This window comes from Equus asinus, chromosome 11, assembly GCF_041296235.1.
Source record: "Equus asinus isolate D_3611 breed Donkey chromosome 11, EquAss-T2T_v2, whole genome shotgun sequence".
Classification (NCBI taxonomy): Eukaryota; Metazoa; Chordata; class Mammalia; order Perissodactyla; family Equidae; genus Equus; species Equus asinus.
In genome coordinates, this window is record NC_091800.1 from 32742301 (window position 1) to 32758883 (window position 16583).

The following is a 16583-nucleotide window of genomic DNA, read 5'->3' on the forward strand; positions in this document are numbered from 1 at the left end:
ATGTTTGCCAGGATATTCAGTGATGAAGATTGATTAGTTCTAAAATTACTAAAACACTAAAAACAAGTCAAGCTGCTGTGGCACCAGAATATATTGGTAGGTGGATTTTTTTTTACAAACTTGAAAGAAATTAAGATGATTAAGTTTTTACTCCCACAAAGAAAAAACATTTTGCAAAAATATCTTGATACCGTTAAGTGACAACAAAACACAAATACAAATGAGCAACTGTGTACAAAATAATTTATTACAGCATTATATAGGTTGGCATTATTTTACAGTGAGTTTTTTTCCTCTCAACAACTATGAATCTAAATAGCTTAGAGTGAAGGAAAATCATTTTAATTAGCTATGTTTCTCTAAATAAAATCTCCCTTTTTGAATTTATGTTTTCCTTAAAGGGGAAGTATTAATATTACAGACATATTTACAAAGTTCTGAAACATTAAATGATTCCATTACTGTTTTCTGTACAAGACAGAACAAAAAGCTATCGCCTCCAAAAAATATTGCCCAACAATACTGTTTTAATAGTCAAATGAATGATAGTTTAAATTCTCATTTTGCTGATATAAAAACACATTTAATAGTCAACACATGGCTATAAGAATGTTTCACTATAACTTATACGCTGCCCTATTAGCTCCCTTGAAGCACACTACTCAGATATAAACCTTGTTAACACACAAAGCAATTAACTCGAGAGAGCATAATTCTTGCCTGTGGGTCTTTAAGACTGATCTAGAGATATGCAACAAATTTACCAGTGAATATCCATAATTAAGAGGCAAACAAACCCCCACCTTCTGAAATCAGCTACATAAAAGTGGAGTACCCTTATTCAACAGAAAGTATCATTTTCATAGATAGTGAAAAGGAAACTGTAAATCATGAAAAAATTAAGGTGGAAAAAAGGGCAAACTGAATTTCTAAATAAACCTCAGTATTTGCCAAAAGGAGCTCCATATTGTTTTTAGCATACAGTTAACATTTAAAACTCTTGTGAATTAAAAAGCAAGCAAATAAACAATAAAACAAACCAGTAAGGGATCAAAACATAGATCCTACAACCAGGATATAAAGAAAATACTACAATGGGGCTGTATACAACTCAGCTTACTAAGAAATCATCATATTCATGATACAGAAGTGACAGCACCCATCACAATGCCGATAATTTGAGAGTTTAAGAAAACTGTACAAGTATAAACAGGTAATTTTAATAGATGTTTACATAAATTGGCAGAATCAGATAAAGAATAAAATAAGCTTACAGAACATTCCATTTAAAAATTCTAGCCAATTTTTTCATTTCATATCTATATTAAAATATACCCTGGAAAAGAAACCCTGATCTGAATTCAGCTTTGAGTCTTATAGGAGTCAACTTTCTACGGGATTTCACATTTCATTTGCCAGGACATCATAGTTAGACGTGTGGTTTAGGGCCGCACTGTGGCTGTGGACTTCATTCACAGCAGGCAGGAACGCAGACGTGAAAGGAAGCAGGTGATGACAAGCCATCCTGTATTCTTCATACTGGGAGTTACAGATCCCAAAGCTGCCATCAAGCAGGGCCTCAGAAACCTTTACTAAAGTCTATTGAAACAAGGGGAAAATAAAAATTATCAAAAAAAAAAAAGTTTGGTTAATAATCACTTTAATCAAAAGATGCAATCTATTAACTAAGCAAGAGAAAACTGACAAGGCCTCAGTCTAAAATAACTTCTTGCTATCTATGGTAAGTAATCACTCAAAAAAGGAACATTTTAAAAATCAATTCTGCAAAGCTTTAAAAAAGCAGTAAAATTCATATACTTGAAAAAGTGAATCTCTGAAACTGTGATCACTAAAATGAAAGTGTCCTTTATTAATAACAGTTCCCATTTACTGAGTGCTATGTGCCAGGCAGGTACTAAGCACTTCACAGTTTATTATTTCAGTTAACTCTGATACCAACTCTGTGAGACAGACAGTATTTTCATCCTCATCTTATAAATGAGGAAAAGGAAGCTACGAGAGGTAACTTGCCGCATGTGACACAGTTCAGAACTGGTGGCGCTGAGATTCAAACCCAGGCATAACACTGAAGGCCTGCTCAAGAATCACGCCATAAAGATACGTTTTCTCAGATCACTCACTATCGGTAAATTTGCAGATATCGGTCTGTGAAAATTCTTACCTTTACATTTTTATCTTTTATAGTTTCATCCAGTCTAGTGGCAACAGCAATTGCTTTCTCTTGCCTTGACTTGTCCAGAAAATACATCATTTTAGCACCTAAAATACCAAGACACTTCAAAATGAGTAAATTCCCATGTCTTGCATTTGATTTGACTTATATTGCCCAGTGACTTAAAATATGGTTCCAAGTGTTTAATCAGTGGTGCTCTGCTGAGCCAAGTGTGACATTTCTTCCCAACTCCTTCTTCAGTGACATCCCACTGACACCTTGAGGCCACAATGGTAGTATTTATATTATGGCAAAACACTACAAATCAGGGCTTTTTCAGTCACAAAGAGATGGTTATTAAACATTTACCACTAGACCAGATTTAACCACCCCACCAACTCTAGAACTCAAAATGTAAATAGGGGCTGCCCTGTGGCATCAAATCATTATTTCAGCTAGAATCATTCAATTATTAAAAAACATGATACCATAAAATAAAACATCTAACAAATTATTGTTACAGAGGAGTATCATGGAAGGACAAGAGAAAATGTCTGCGTATTCACCAAGAAAAAAAGTAATTGTTAAAGCTATTTTTAAATAAAACCCAGTTTATATTTCTCCTGTAATTACATGGTCTATCTTTATTTTTCTATTGGACTGCTATTAATTTATATTGTTTATTGTTAATTTTTAAGAGCTCTATGTATATTATTAGCTTTTTATCAGTTACATATCTGTGAATATTTTTTCCCCAATTGGTCTTGACTTTCTTTATGGTGGCAAAAATTATCTTCTTAGTATTTCATATTATGTTTGGAAAGGCGTTTCCCATAATTATAATAAATAAATGTTTTCTTCCATTATCCTGTGTTCTTGAAGAGAAATTATTATCTGCCCTTACTACCAAGAAGTGTTGTAATTTTTCCCAGGAATTAACTTCTTTTCCTAGTTATCAGAACCTAAAAGTTTCCCTTTACAACAAGAAAGCTTAGGTTAAAATATTTAAACATATGGCATAAAGTAGGAGCATACTTAATTATACTAGGCACTTCATTTTGTCCCCAATTCTTTTTCCACAATCTTTTGTCCAGTTTGCATTTATGCCATCTTATCATTTTGTGAATTTGTATAAACTGCCTAAAATCCTTCCTGTAACAAGGCAGGATAGAAATAAATCCTGAAAATACAAAAATATGTAAAGTAATAAAAACACAAGAAAAAAATAAATCATTCATAACCACAACACCCAAAAGCAATCACTAAAAGCTCTGGTACAGACTTCTTTTCAGCCTTTACCCCATGTATATTATTTTTACACAGTTGAGATTATATCGCATGTTAATTCTGCATACGCATTATAGAAGTATTCACCCCTGTTATTACAAATCTTTGGAATAAACATCACTTTATATGACTACCTGGTATTCCATCCTATGAACCTACTGTTTCCCCTGTTACTGGACATACAATAACTTTGTTTCCATTCTTCTCCCCATACTTACCCACAACGTGTCAGTCACCATCTCTGCACTTAAAGCTCTTTCTTTGCTTTGGCTTAATTCTTTAAAAGTATTTACAAAAGTTACAACTAAAGCAAAAGATACGGCTAACGTGAAGCTCTTGGTAAGAATGACAAATTGCTTTCCTAAAATGGCTGGGCCAATTTACACTTTCAGCAGCAAAATACAAGAGGACTTATTTGCCACATCTTTACCATACTTGAATCTCTTTTGTTCAAACCAAAAAATTTTTTTTGCTAATTTGAAAGATCAAACATGATACTGTAGTCATTTCTTCTTCTCTGATAATTAGTGAGGTTGAACATCTTTCTGATTTTTTTTTCACTGCACTCTTTTTTCCATAAACATTTTAACCCTGGGAGCTAAATACCAACCTGAAAGCAGATGCTGAAGAGAGGTAGCATTGCGCTTGAGAAAATCCTCATTAAAACTTTCCAAATCCTTGTTGACAAATATTTTCTGCATTTCTTGAGATAGAACTTGGCTAACAATGTCTGGAAGGTTACTATGATTAGACACTGTAAAAATAAAACATTTGGAATGAAAAAATTTTTGATCTATCCTTCGAAACAAAATCAATTAATACATTTTTATTTATTATTAAACTCGATAGATTTTACATAGTAAAAATACTGTTCCTTCGGAATATACACATTCTAGCTTATAAATGCACTAATTTATAGCATGTCTTTCATAACATACTTAATTTATAGAAACATCTTCATTTAAATACTTTAAACATTATCTCTTTTTTTGCTTTACATTGTTGCAAATCTCCTTAACATCCAGTTTAATGGAAGACAACTGAATGGTCATATTTGCTTTTACATAAATATTATCTTTTTTATACTTACCAGATTTAGAAAATTTAATTAAACATTCATGTAACCATGGGTTATTACTGTTGATGGCAAAAGCTCGTTTGACAGACTGCAACATTAACAGAAACTTTCCTGTGTTACAAAAAAATACAAAAGTAACAGCATCAACATTTATGTTATTTCCTTCACTTTATTTTAGCCTCACTTAAAATTCAGTAACAAAATGTTGCCTTTCCTGTAACATTCATAAGTAAAATTCAAAGCAGACTGTGGTTATCAAAGACAATTTTTATTTTCTAAAGAAAAGCTTGAAACCTCATGAAGAACTGCTTCAGGTCAACAGTTTGTATGACTGTTCAAACTATGCTTAAAATGTATTTGACCATAATATTCTAATTTATTACCCAGGAAAGTTCTGGGTAGCAAAGGAAAAAGGGATTAAGAACCTTTGTGGAAGACTGAAATGGAACTCTAAGAAACAAAAATAGCTCTAAGTGACAAAGATTACACTGAAAATGGTCTCCAACATAATTAAGGATTAAAAACTGAATTCAAACTATTACCTTTTCTAAAATATATTTCAAATGCTAACAGATGAGTGTCAATGTTATCAGCGACAAGGTTCTTAAGAGGTATAAGGAACTTGATAGCTTCTTCTAATGGATTTTCTATCTATTTTGAAACAGAAAGGAAAATTATTATATTTCAAAAACAGCTACACAAGTTAAATTTCCCCTAAAATTTTATATACATATCTAAAGTAATTTAGACAGTTCTCTTTATATAACCAACAAGCAAGAAAACATTTTAAAACTATCATCTATAAACAAATTCAAAGTAAATAGTCAACAACTATCAAAATGGAAATAGCTCTTTTTTTCTGATTATAAAATCAATATAATTTTATAAAAATCCAAAAAAGTACAGAAAACTATTCCATAGACTTAAGGAGATGGTACACCAAGAACTGACAGTCCCTTACACTAAAAAAAATCTAAAGGAGACAAATATAATTGCATCATGTAACTGAAAAAAAAGTAATGACAAATGTAAAAAAATACTTATCCTAGATTCAGTGAATAAACCAGAAAGCTAAGTACTTCCCTAAATCTAGTCCCTAAATAACTATTAATACTTTGAGAAAATCCTGGAAATGAAGTGATATCTCTTTCCAGTTAAAACATATCTAGCAAGATATATAAAATGCTTTCATATTTAACAGACAATTGTATTGCTGCTGTAACAAATTAACACAAGTTTATTGTATTAAAACAACACTCGTGCAGTTCTGTCAGAAGCCCCCCCTGGGCCTCACTGGGCTAAAATCACGGTGTCAGCAGGACTGTGTTCCCTTTTGGAGACTCTACAGGAGAAGGCGTTTCAATGCCTTTTTCACCTTCTCAAGCCTGCCTAACAGACCTCTAGGCTTGTGGTTCTCCCGGCCCTCTTCGAAGCAAGCAGGATGAGTCCTTCTGACACCACTCTGACCTCCTCTCCTGCCTCCCTCCTGCACCTCTAAGGCCCCTTGTGATTACACTGGGCCCACCTGGACCGTCCAGGCTGCCTCCCTGTCTTAAGACCAGCTAAGTACAACATTAAACCCCATTAGCCACCCTCATTCCCCTCTGCCATGTAATACAATATGTTCTCAGGTTCCAGAGATTAGGATGTGGACACCTTTTAGAGCCACTGTTCTGCCTACCACTACTATAATTTTATGAATAATTAGTATTAGACAACATTTGTATATTATTGCTCAAAAATAACTGATGACTATCTTAATGACCTTGAAATAGTACAAATGGCTTCTGATTTATAGATTTAAATGCATCATGTTTACGACCAAAATAGAACCAAGTAACATAAATTTTACCAAATAAAGGTAGTAAACTCATCTCACCCTTTCTAATTTTTCAGGCATAAGTTCTTCTTTGAGACCACTGGCTTCTTCTTCTTCTTCATCTCTTTTTTTCTTTTGACTTTTTTGTTGACGTTCCCTTTCTGCGTGCTTTTTCTCTTCTTCTAATTTAGCCTTTTTCTGAGCTCTTCTCTGCTTGCTGAGCATTTTCTTCAATTCTTTGGCTGACAGGTTTTCTATAAATATTCAAATAAGTGAAAATTCTGAGTCAATGTTTCCATTTTCCGTATATTCTTCTGCAATACATACTATTAGTAGAGCTTTTGGAGGGCAAAGAGGAAGAGGCAACTCCATAAAAGGTTTTAGAAAGTGCATTCCTAATGACTAGCACAAAATCTGGCACACAAAAGGCAAACAGCAAATGCTGCATCAACCAAAACTAACTGATGCTAGCCCAGTTCTGCCACCGACACCATACATGACTGTAGGCACATCACTTCATCACTCAGTCTCAAGTCCCAAAGTGTGCCAAGTGGGGCTGAGATCACCAAGCACCCTCTTGGAATGCTATTTCAAGGATAGGTGAGACAATGTATATAGACACTAGATACATATTAGGAATGAAAGATCAGAAATTTGCCTCCACGCTGTTTCTCAAATATTCCTAGATATTATAGTGAATAAAAGGCTGTATAGATATTCTCATTGGCATTATTATTTCCAATCAAAAGGTACTAGCAGTTTTAAGAAACATCTTTCTCTAAATAATTTTCCCTAAGAGGCTCAAAGTTATTTTTAGTTACAATAAAAAAAAGAAAGACCCTAGCCCATAGACACTTCTATTATTCCTGAATTGGCCTTACTAAGGATAAAAATAAAAACGATTATGAGTCATTCCATCAGGGTGATTTAGAAGCATCAGCTACAGAAAGAACATCATCCTGCCGACTTTTTCTAAGTTTCTCCACTTTTTTTTGGTAGCATAACAGTTTATCTAACGCTGTCTTCACATCCATTTGACAATACACTTTTCTATGAATTATTTATGTCAATGACATTCTCAAATTTAGTGTTCTTTTCAAATCTTCTTAAGCAAGTACCTGTTCAGTTACCTGAATTTATTTCTTGTTGTTTGCTTTCATTGGTTAAGGGATTATCATACAATTTCAAGTATATTTCAATTGCAGATCTAGCAGCCTTGAAATAGAAAGCATGTCTTCTGAGTGTATCTTCTAATCTCAAAAGGTCAACATAGGCCCGAAGGGTCATCTTTCTCATGCAGTATGTATGGAAGTCAAATTGATCGTCAGTTATCTCAAAAAAATGCTTAAAAACAAAACCACAAAATTACCCCTTACATGTATGTCAATAATGTCTACTTTTGAAAAGAAAATCATAGAAAGACTTCTTTTCAGAATAAGAAAAACAAATAAACAGTCACAATTTCACTTAGTTGCCCTCTCTACTGTTGAAAGGACAACAAGTTGTTCTTTGTATTCGATTAAAGTTTCTCACTACACATAATCCATGCTTATTCCATATAAATCATGTTTTGTGATGATACTCAATTTCTACGTAATAAGTCAGACAAGCAAGTTATTTTGTAAATGTGGAAATTAGTACATATTGATATTTTAGTTTTAACAAAATATTTCTCCTCAGTATTCCTCAAAAATCAGCACAGCAGAGTTACACAGAGCTCTGAATTAAAACTAAATATATACAGGTTCACACTAAATACTTACAAATCAGACTGTTCTACTCAACTCTGAGCGCTTCGAGGGCAAGCAAGCCTTCCCACTGCCTGGACAGAGCCTAGCGTAGCAGACATTCAACAAGCATGCTATTTGCCAACTCAAGAGATAGGCTACTTCTCAGGCATGCGACCTCTTAATCTCCTAGAGCCTCAATTATTTAATCGAATTTAGGAATAAAGAAAACTATATAGCCAATTTCATAAGGCTGTTAAGGGACAAAATAAGAACTATTTTAAAGTTCACTCTAAACATTACTATTACACAAATGCAGAGCGTTACGGTTTTCTCTCACTCAATAAGCTTCCGTTAATCTACCTATGTTCCATTTTAGCCAAGGTTCTTCATCTGGAGTCTGTGTGTATATAAGCATGACAGCGTTTTTGCAAGGGGAGAGCTCAAGGCTTTTATCCAATTCTCAGAGTCCCTGGTCCAAAGAGAGTTAAGAACTAATCCCTTACATGGAAAGAAAATGACTAACTCCCCTAAAAAACAGTTCATAATACTTTTGTTTTCTTCCCTACATATATCTCTAACACTATCTTCTTTCTTTTCCTCTATTGCAGCTTCTCCAAAAACATATAGAAAATGAATGTTTTCACACACAAACACACACTAAGCTCTTCTACTGCTTCACCTTCTCTGCGTCCTGGGGGCCCAGAACACACTGTGGAGAGGACACATTAGTAACTGCCCAAGTCATCTGATAATTTTAGTTGTCTTGGTAATTAGAAATACACTGTACGCAGAACTACATTAAGTACCAGAGACTTTCAGGGAAGAATTCTTAAGATAAGAGAATAAAAGTACACAGTGTAGCAGGAAATTAAAATTTTTAAAAAATGAACGTTTCACATTAGTTTATATTTATTACTTCAATAATTATGCTTTAATGATTTGAAAACTGCATTCCTCCCATCAAGAAGAGAAATCAACTCTTAAATAATAACATAAACTTAGTTTTTACTTTTCTTAATCAAAGGATTCCGTATTTCCTAAAGGTGTTCATGGTTAATGTAAATCGAATTATGTCTAGCACCATAATATCTTAAAATTCAATACAACTGACTGAGGAAAAATGGCAAAGCCAAAAATGATGGAACACATAATGAGTTGAAAATATCTAACAGCTTACAAGCTTTTTTTAAGCTGAGAAACATTTGTGCGTAAAAAGGCAGACATCAGTTTCAAGAGATATTCCTAGCAGCACATTCCTAGGAGACACAGAATTTAAGTCAAGTCTTGGAGGGAGCCGTAGGGAACCACAAACATTTAAGCCGCCTCTTTATCAGTAACAGCCCACAGGCTGCCTCTCTCCAGTTAATGTCTTCCATAAATAGGATAACCAACTTACCCCAGTTTGCCTGAGGCTTTCTGAGTTTTTCCATTGAAAGCTCTGTGACTCAGGAACCTGCTCAGCCCCAGGCAAATCTGGATGTTGATCACCCTATAATAAGCTAATTGTGGTGGACAGAACATGGCTAAATTAGTATCCTACGTTTTCTAATTTAATCTAGCCATATTCTGTATTGCAGAACCCTACTCAAAAACAACTAAATAATCTTAGGTTTTCTTCTTTTTTTAATTTTTTATTTTGGAATAATTAGAGATACAGAGGAAGTTGCAAAGGTAGTATAGAGATGTCCTGTGTACCCTTCCCTCAGTTTCCCCCCAAATGTTACATCCTACATAACTACAGTACAATATCAAAACCACAAAAGTGGCGTTGGTACAACATGTGTGTGTAGTTCTATGTGATTTTATCATGTGTAGACTTGTGTAACCACTACTTCAACCAAGATACAGAACTATACATACTGCTCATCAAGCCCTGCTGTGGCAGCATCCCGCATATAAAATAGAGGAAGATTGGCACAGATGTTAGCTCAGCAACAATCTTCCTCATGCAAAAGGAAAACCAGCAACAGATGTTTGCTCAGGGCCAGTCTTCCTCACCAAAATAAAATAAACCGAACCATGTAAGAATAATACAACTAGGGGCCAGCTCCGTGGCCGAGTGGTTAAGTTCGCACGCTCCACTGCGGCGGCCCAGGGTTCGGATCCTGGGCGCGGACATGGCACTGCTCGTCAGGCCATGTTGAGGTGGCATCCCACATCCCACAACTAGAAGGACCTGCAACTAAGATATACAACTATGTACCCGGGGGGGGGGGGGGGGGGGGGGGTTTGGGAAATAAAGCAGAGAAAAAAAAAAAGAACACTACAACTGAAATGATTAGTAAAAATAAAACTTGAATTATAAGATTGTTTATAATGCCAATTTCCAAGCCCTTTGAAGTTGTTACAATCTACTGTTTTTGTTTAAAGTTTGATTGACTTAAAAATATAGCAAAAATTAATGCTTTAATATTACTAGCTAAAAGTATTATTTAAAAAATTTTTACACAAACTTTGAAAAAACTAGTGGTCACTGGTCATTCACATGTATATAGCCATGTAATGAAAATTAATACAAAAGTTTAGCTTATATATGCTAATAAATTAAAATATATAGAAAAAAAAAGAGACAGAACTATTCCATCACCACAGAGATCTCCTTTGTACTACCTTGGGGTGAGTTTTTAAGTCTCCAAACTTATAAAACATAAAAATACACTAGATAATAACACAAACAGGTAAAGTTAGCTTCTCTGCACTTCAGACAAATGAACATAAGGTCACATCAGCTCGCCACAGAAAGTGGGTACCCAAATTTTAACACACAGCTAACGCCCTCCTTTCATCATAAACAGTAGTGCTCTCTTATTTGGCGGGGGAGCGGGGGGAGGGGTTAATACCAGCACAAATCGCTGACATTGTCAAAATTAGGCTTAAGTCAAGTAAGACAAGTCAGCATAGAATTAAGAAATGCTATTCACAGCTTTAAGGGCATGGTTTTCTTTAGTAATTTCCTATTAGGCTCTCTCTTCTGACCCATATTCTCCCATCCATTACTTCTCAGAGTTCTGGAGGAGACCGGTAAGAGCTTGCATATAGAAAGGGAACAAAAGCCTCTGGAGTTAACAAATAATAACCAGCCGAACTAGGGTAATAAAATATTCTATTTCTTTTATAGAATATCTGTCCTTATAAAGCATGTGTCAATTTCATAAAGATTAAGATGCACTAGAAGACAAAGTTATGAACTTCCTATGGTTTTGACCTATCAGAAACCCTAGATCTTATCAAAAAGTTTCAGAAATAAGTATTGTTGCTCTATTTCAGATATAAATCAGCACACTAAAATAATGAAAAACCAATCTCCAGGAAAAAAATATAAGAAAGAAAACAATTCTTAAAAGATAAAATAGTTTGTTATTCTGAACACTAGGTTATATCCAATATTTTGAAGACAGCTGTTTTATTTTTAATAAAACTCAAGTTCTAAACATCAGATTGGGTTGGACTACATAATCTTTACATACAATTCTAAAATCGTATGACGGAGGCGAGGTGAAGACAGAAAAAGTCCTAAAGCGCGGCCAGTCCAGAACTCTAACATTCCAAACCCAACTACTAAGAGTGCAGAGCAGGGTGGGTCCCAGCCGAAACTGCCTGCAACAAAGATTTCTTGAAGGCAGAAGGAAGACTCAGCCCTTATTTGAACATATTTCTCTATTCACTGACCTTCTATTTAGAAGGTAAACTGCAAAGTTTTATTTTTAAAAGGTGCTCATTTCTTTACTAAAATATTTAAAACCCAGGCAAAAGTAACTCAGGGAGATGTCTGAATTCTGCAATTACTCCTAAATCCTTACCATTATACTGTGAATGTGTTTTCTTTTAGAGTACATTAACTTTATTACAAATCAATTTTAGAAGTATTAATCAGTCTGCAAATATTTAATCACCCTATTTGTACTAAGCACTCACATTTCTACATATAACCACCAGAAAAGTCTTATTTACATTTAGTAAAAACTACTCACTCTAAAGACTAGCTTACAAGTGGCCTAAGAATAGGCTCTTTTCTTGTTTGTCTATTTCTAGTTCTTTCTATTCTCAGAGCAAGCTCTAAATAAAGACAGTAAAGTTTCTAACAATAATTATGTAACGTGACCTAGACGGTGACATGATTTCTGCCATGTTTTAATCTCTGATAACCACTGATTTCCTATAAATTTTTTTCCTTCAAAATGCTTTTCACCAGTCAAATCATATTTCTTGAACTAGAAGTAGTTTATCCAACATTATAGTTTTATTTCATGTTACTCAGCCAATTTTAACAATTTAAGGGAAAGCATAATCTAAATGAAACTTAGCAACAGAATAGCTATTAATCATAGTCTAACAATCCTCAAAAAATATTAAAAAGAATACAGTAATACAGTTATTAATGTTAGGAGGAACGGGATTGAAGCTGGAGAAGTTTGCAATTATAATGATGTTAAGTATGTTCAAACTTCACTGTCACAGAAAATCTGATATATTTCTAGCTATGGTCTTGCTGCAATTACTAACCCATAAGTGCCTGGCAGCCTCTTCATTCAGAAAACAATCTACTACTCACTGAGCATGTCCTGGTTAATAAAAACACACCTTTCCCGAATATCAAGCAGAGTGCTTTTAAAGTGACAGTCATCTAGGAGTGTCAAAACAAACTAATGATCTACAGTTTTACCACAGAAATAAGAGCCTGATTGAAACTAGAATGCTTGGATATTGACTGAATATTTCACATTATCATCCAAGGGCTTTATGTTTTTCAAGGAGAAGATGAGAAGGATTTTCCCCAGAGACACAGCCATCAAGCCCAGGCTTAAAAAGGAAAAAAACCCAAAACAAAGCAAAAAACTAGGTTATTTCTAAAAGGGCTCAGGTATAATCCTAGTTTCAGTTTCCATCAAAAGCCACCCCCTAAGATTCAGCCTTTCTTTTGGGTAAGCTCAGAAGTTTCACATGGGAAAAAGGCCAAAGTGACTGCCAGAGAGCAGACATGAGGCTCACCTGACTACGATGCCTGTGGTTTTATACTGCGCAGCGTGGGAACTGTGTGCCGAGCGACCCCACAACTGAGGGCTGCTGAGGACTGCCTTAGGGGTGCATTTGTGGCTCTGTTCCTCCTGGTGTCCATTTGGAAGGAGAGTGCTTCAGAGATGACAAAGAACAGGAAAACAAAAATTCACACAAAGGAAAAGAAAAGTCCCCTCACTAAGGCACATCACACTCATCATCTTAAAAGCAAGTAATAAAACAAGCCTGCAAACCAGCCATAGGTTGCTGCTCAAAGTACTGAATGTGAGAACAAACAGCCTGGGAAGACAAACTGGAGAGAGGCTGACTACGGAGCAGATCCTGACGCAAAGGGGAAAGAGGTGGCCGTCAGCTTGTGTATCCTTCTAGGCTAGTGATGAAAATCAAATAATGGCCCATTGAGGGAAGAGAAATTTTGAATATATGTTGGTAATAGCAATAATGGCTTACTAAATAAATTTTTTCCTTCTTCCTTCAGACAAAAATACGTAGACCTGTCAAAATCACAACCATTTGAGGAGCAAAAGAAAGCAATCATTTATTCACAACTTCTGAATTTTTGGAAGACTAAAGATCAAGAATTTTCTTGACAACGAAGTTTCCGAGGTAGTTAGAAGAGGTAGATGATCCTGTGTAGAAATCTACCTGTTTTCATCACCTTACAGGAGAAAAATAAAGTCAAAAGTCTATCAACTTACCCTTTCCACTTCATGGCATTTTTTCAAGGCATCCCCGTATCTCCCCAAACGCTGATAAGCTGAAATGCATTCTGTTTGAAACCACATACACTGCATTTCATTGAGATTTTCCATGGCAGATGTTCCTTCCTGAAACGGAAGCATTCATAACTATAGGAAACAAACAGTAAAAGAGATCCTAAAAATCTCATTTTCTCTTTTACAACTATGACTACCAAGTACTATTATGATAATAAATGGCACTTAACAAATATATCAATGTGCTTCCAAAAGGCTCCAACCAATTTAAAATTATATAACATCTTACTTATCCAGCTCTGTTGTGGTTCTCAACACTCTACATAGAAAAGACTCCAGATTACTAAAGCTACGTTTTTAAACACCAAAGTTTCTAATTTAAACTATTTAAGACGGTAATCCTATGAAACATTGCCTACTTTCTGCCTATTAAGTAAAAGCTACTTAACCTTTCCTTGCTGACTCAGCGTCACCATTATGTTCATCCATTCTTGTCAAATCTGTTACTAATAATTCAGTCTCCCAGTCCCCTCCCTGCACAGCAGGCTATCAGTTGTCACTGTCTTTGTACCCATGTGTCTGCTCCTAACAGCATCTCCTGCTCCATGCCAACACTCTTCCTTTTCAGCAGACTGACAAAACCAAATAATGAAATGTGTTAATTTAGGCTCAATGTGAATTCTGAGAAGACTGTAAGACATAAAATACTCAGTTTCAGTGTAGGGACACTGAGGTTTTGTCACAATTTAGAAGAGTTATTTCAAATATATTTTCTGTGAGTCGAGGAATGATGGCAAAAGTGTATTTACATAAATAATGTCAGTCTTCAGTTCCTTTTCACACCTATTTTATCAGTTCAATTTTCAGAATTCTCATTAAAAGTATAAAAACTGGTTATCTCTGAGTGGATGGTATTATCGGCATACTTTATTTCTTCTTTACAGTTGCAAATATTTTTCATTTTCTGATGACTATATATAAGAAATCGACATTATTTTTCATATCAAAACCTTTACCCACTAGAACTATCCAACTTGCATCAGCAACTCTGTACAAAAATTTACAACTGTGAAAAGTTAGCAAGAAGGAAATATGAGCACTTTACTCATTTATTAGCAAGCAGATATTAACCTCTTAGTCAAGGTCATTAGCAGTTTTCCTCCCCTGGCTCACTATGTTATCCACCACACATTACAGACATGCCCAGCCAATGAACCAGTATGGATAAGCTCTCCACACAGCATGACAACTTCAAGAATAAATGACCGGAGGCAACTGTCATGAGCAATCTGAGCCACAGATTTTAGTGAGTACTCTCCTCAAATAGCGAACCTCTGCTCTTCTTTCTCATTCTCCTGTGCCTTTTCAGACACGTCCTAGTTGTCTGTGGCTTGGGGTGGGGGTGGGGGTGGGGGTATGTGTGTGTATGTGTGTGTATGCGTATATGTGTGTGTGATTGTGTGTGTGCTTGTGTTTGGTTTTTTTTAATCACTGGACTTATTTAACTACAGAAGTTTTGTACACTCATTTTTAATTGTACTTTACTTATAATCTCTACCCTAGCCTGCCAGGTGGTACTTTTCTCTACAAACATCATTGCTTTTACATCTACTCTTATACTGTCTTTTAATCTTCAAAATCGAGATACAGTGGAAAGGGCACTGAAGAGTTTGAACCCCAGCACTATTTACTACGGGACCAAAGATGATTCAAGTGACATCTTCACAGCCTGAATCACCTTGCTGTAAAATGTCGAACGTGATTCAGTGCTACACAAAAGTATTACTATTTTCGTAATTTTTTTCTAATACCCATCATTCTTGCTAATACTTTTGCCCAACATTACATCTTCCACTTTGCATCTGCTGTTGATCCTATAGCATCTGAGTTTTAGAAACATCAGTCACTGTAGCTTCTGTTCCTACTAGACGATTCTAAAACACGGGTTTTAGAGTCAGAGACACCCAAGCTGGAATCCTGGCTCCAAATGAATGACTAGCTGGGTGATCTCCCACTGGCACAGTACTTGACCTCTCTAAACATTTCCTTAACTGCAATACGAGGGTAATGGTATAATAGGATCATTAAGATTAAATAACATCAATAAAGTATTTGGCTCAGTGCTTAATAATTGTTAAAGCCACCTTTCTATTTCCCTATACAAATGATATACAAACTATTAGCATTACTCTAAATATCAGAAAGTAAAAGTCAGGCAGGCTCAGATGGAAAAAACCTTTTTATGAGAAGTGTATATACCTATAAATATATATATATAAATTAAATGGATATATATATCTATTAAAGGCCACTATCTATAGACCATATCTTGTTTCTCATTAATATATGACATATTTCATATATATACGTATATGTGATATATATGTACTATATATGATATATATGTGACATACCATTTGTCAATACCTAGTAATGTCAGGTACACATTTCTGCTAATTTGATAGGCATAAAATGATACCTTATTTTTTCCCTGATTACTGATATAGACATCTTTTTTGGTCATTCCATTTTCCACTTCTGTGAACTAACTATTCATATCCTTTGCCCAATTTTGTATTGTGTTGTCTTTTTTTTACTGAGTTTTGTGTGTGTGGGGTACATTTATATTTTTATGACATCACTCTTGCAAGTAAATTTTCATAGTAAAAGTTCAAGCTACTCTGTGGCTTCTAAATGATAAGGGGTTTCCATTAACACCCAGACACAACTAGAAATCTCAACACCTAAGGAAGGTGGTACACTG

General features: G+C 34.9%; 1 protein-coding gene across 9 annotated transcripts in view; it reads right to left on the bottom strand.

Annotated features, from left to right (window-relative positions):
• Nucleotides 1–226: 226 nt before the first annotated feature.
• The window catches only part of NAA16 (N-alpha-acetyltransferase 16, NatA auxiliary subunit), a 69479-nt gene continuing 53122 nt past the window's right edge, over nucleotides 227–16583 (bottom strand). For 7 of the 9 annotated variants that reach the window (XM_014854836.3, XM_014854840.3, XM_044779910.2 and 4 more), the window contains 8 exons: nucleotides 13802–13930; nucleotides 7488–7701; nucleotides 6418–6611; nucleotides 5081–5189; nucleotides 4551–4649; nucleotides 4071–4214; nucleotides 2183–2280; nucleotides 227–1599 (listed from right to left, as the gene is read on the bottom strand). In XM_014854836.3, coding sequence (XP_014710322.1) covers nucleotides 1402–1599; nucleotides 2183–2280; nucleotides 4071–4214; nucleotides 4551–4649; nucleotides 5081–5189; nucleotides 6418–6611; nucleotides 7488–7701; nucleotides 13802–13930 — 1185 coding nt within the window. In that variant the 3' untranslated portion in view covers nucleotides 227–1401. Of the gene's footprint in view, nucleotides 1600–2182; nucleotides 2281–4070; nucleotides 4215–4550; nucleotides 4650–5080; nucleotides 5190–6417; nucleotides 6612–7487; nucleotides 7702–13076; nucleotides 13218–13801; nucleotides 13931–16583 lie in introns of those variants that run through there. The other 2 variants (XR_011493001.1, XR_011493002.1) reach the window with 2 other exon arrangements.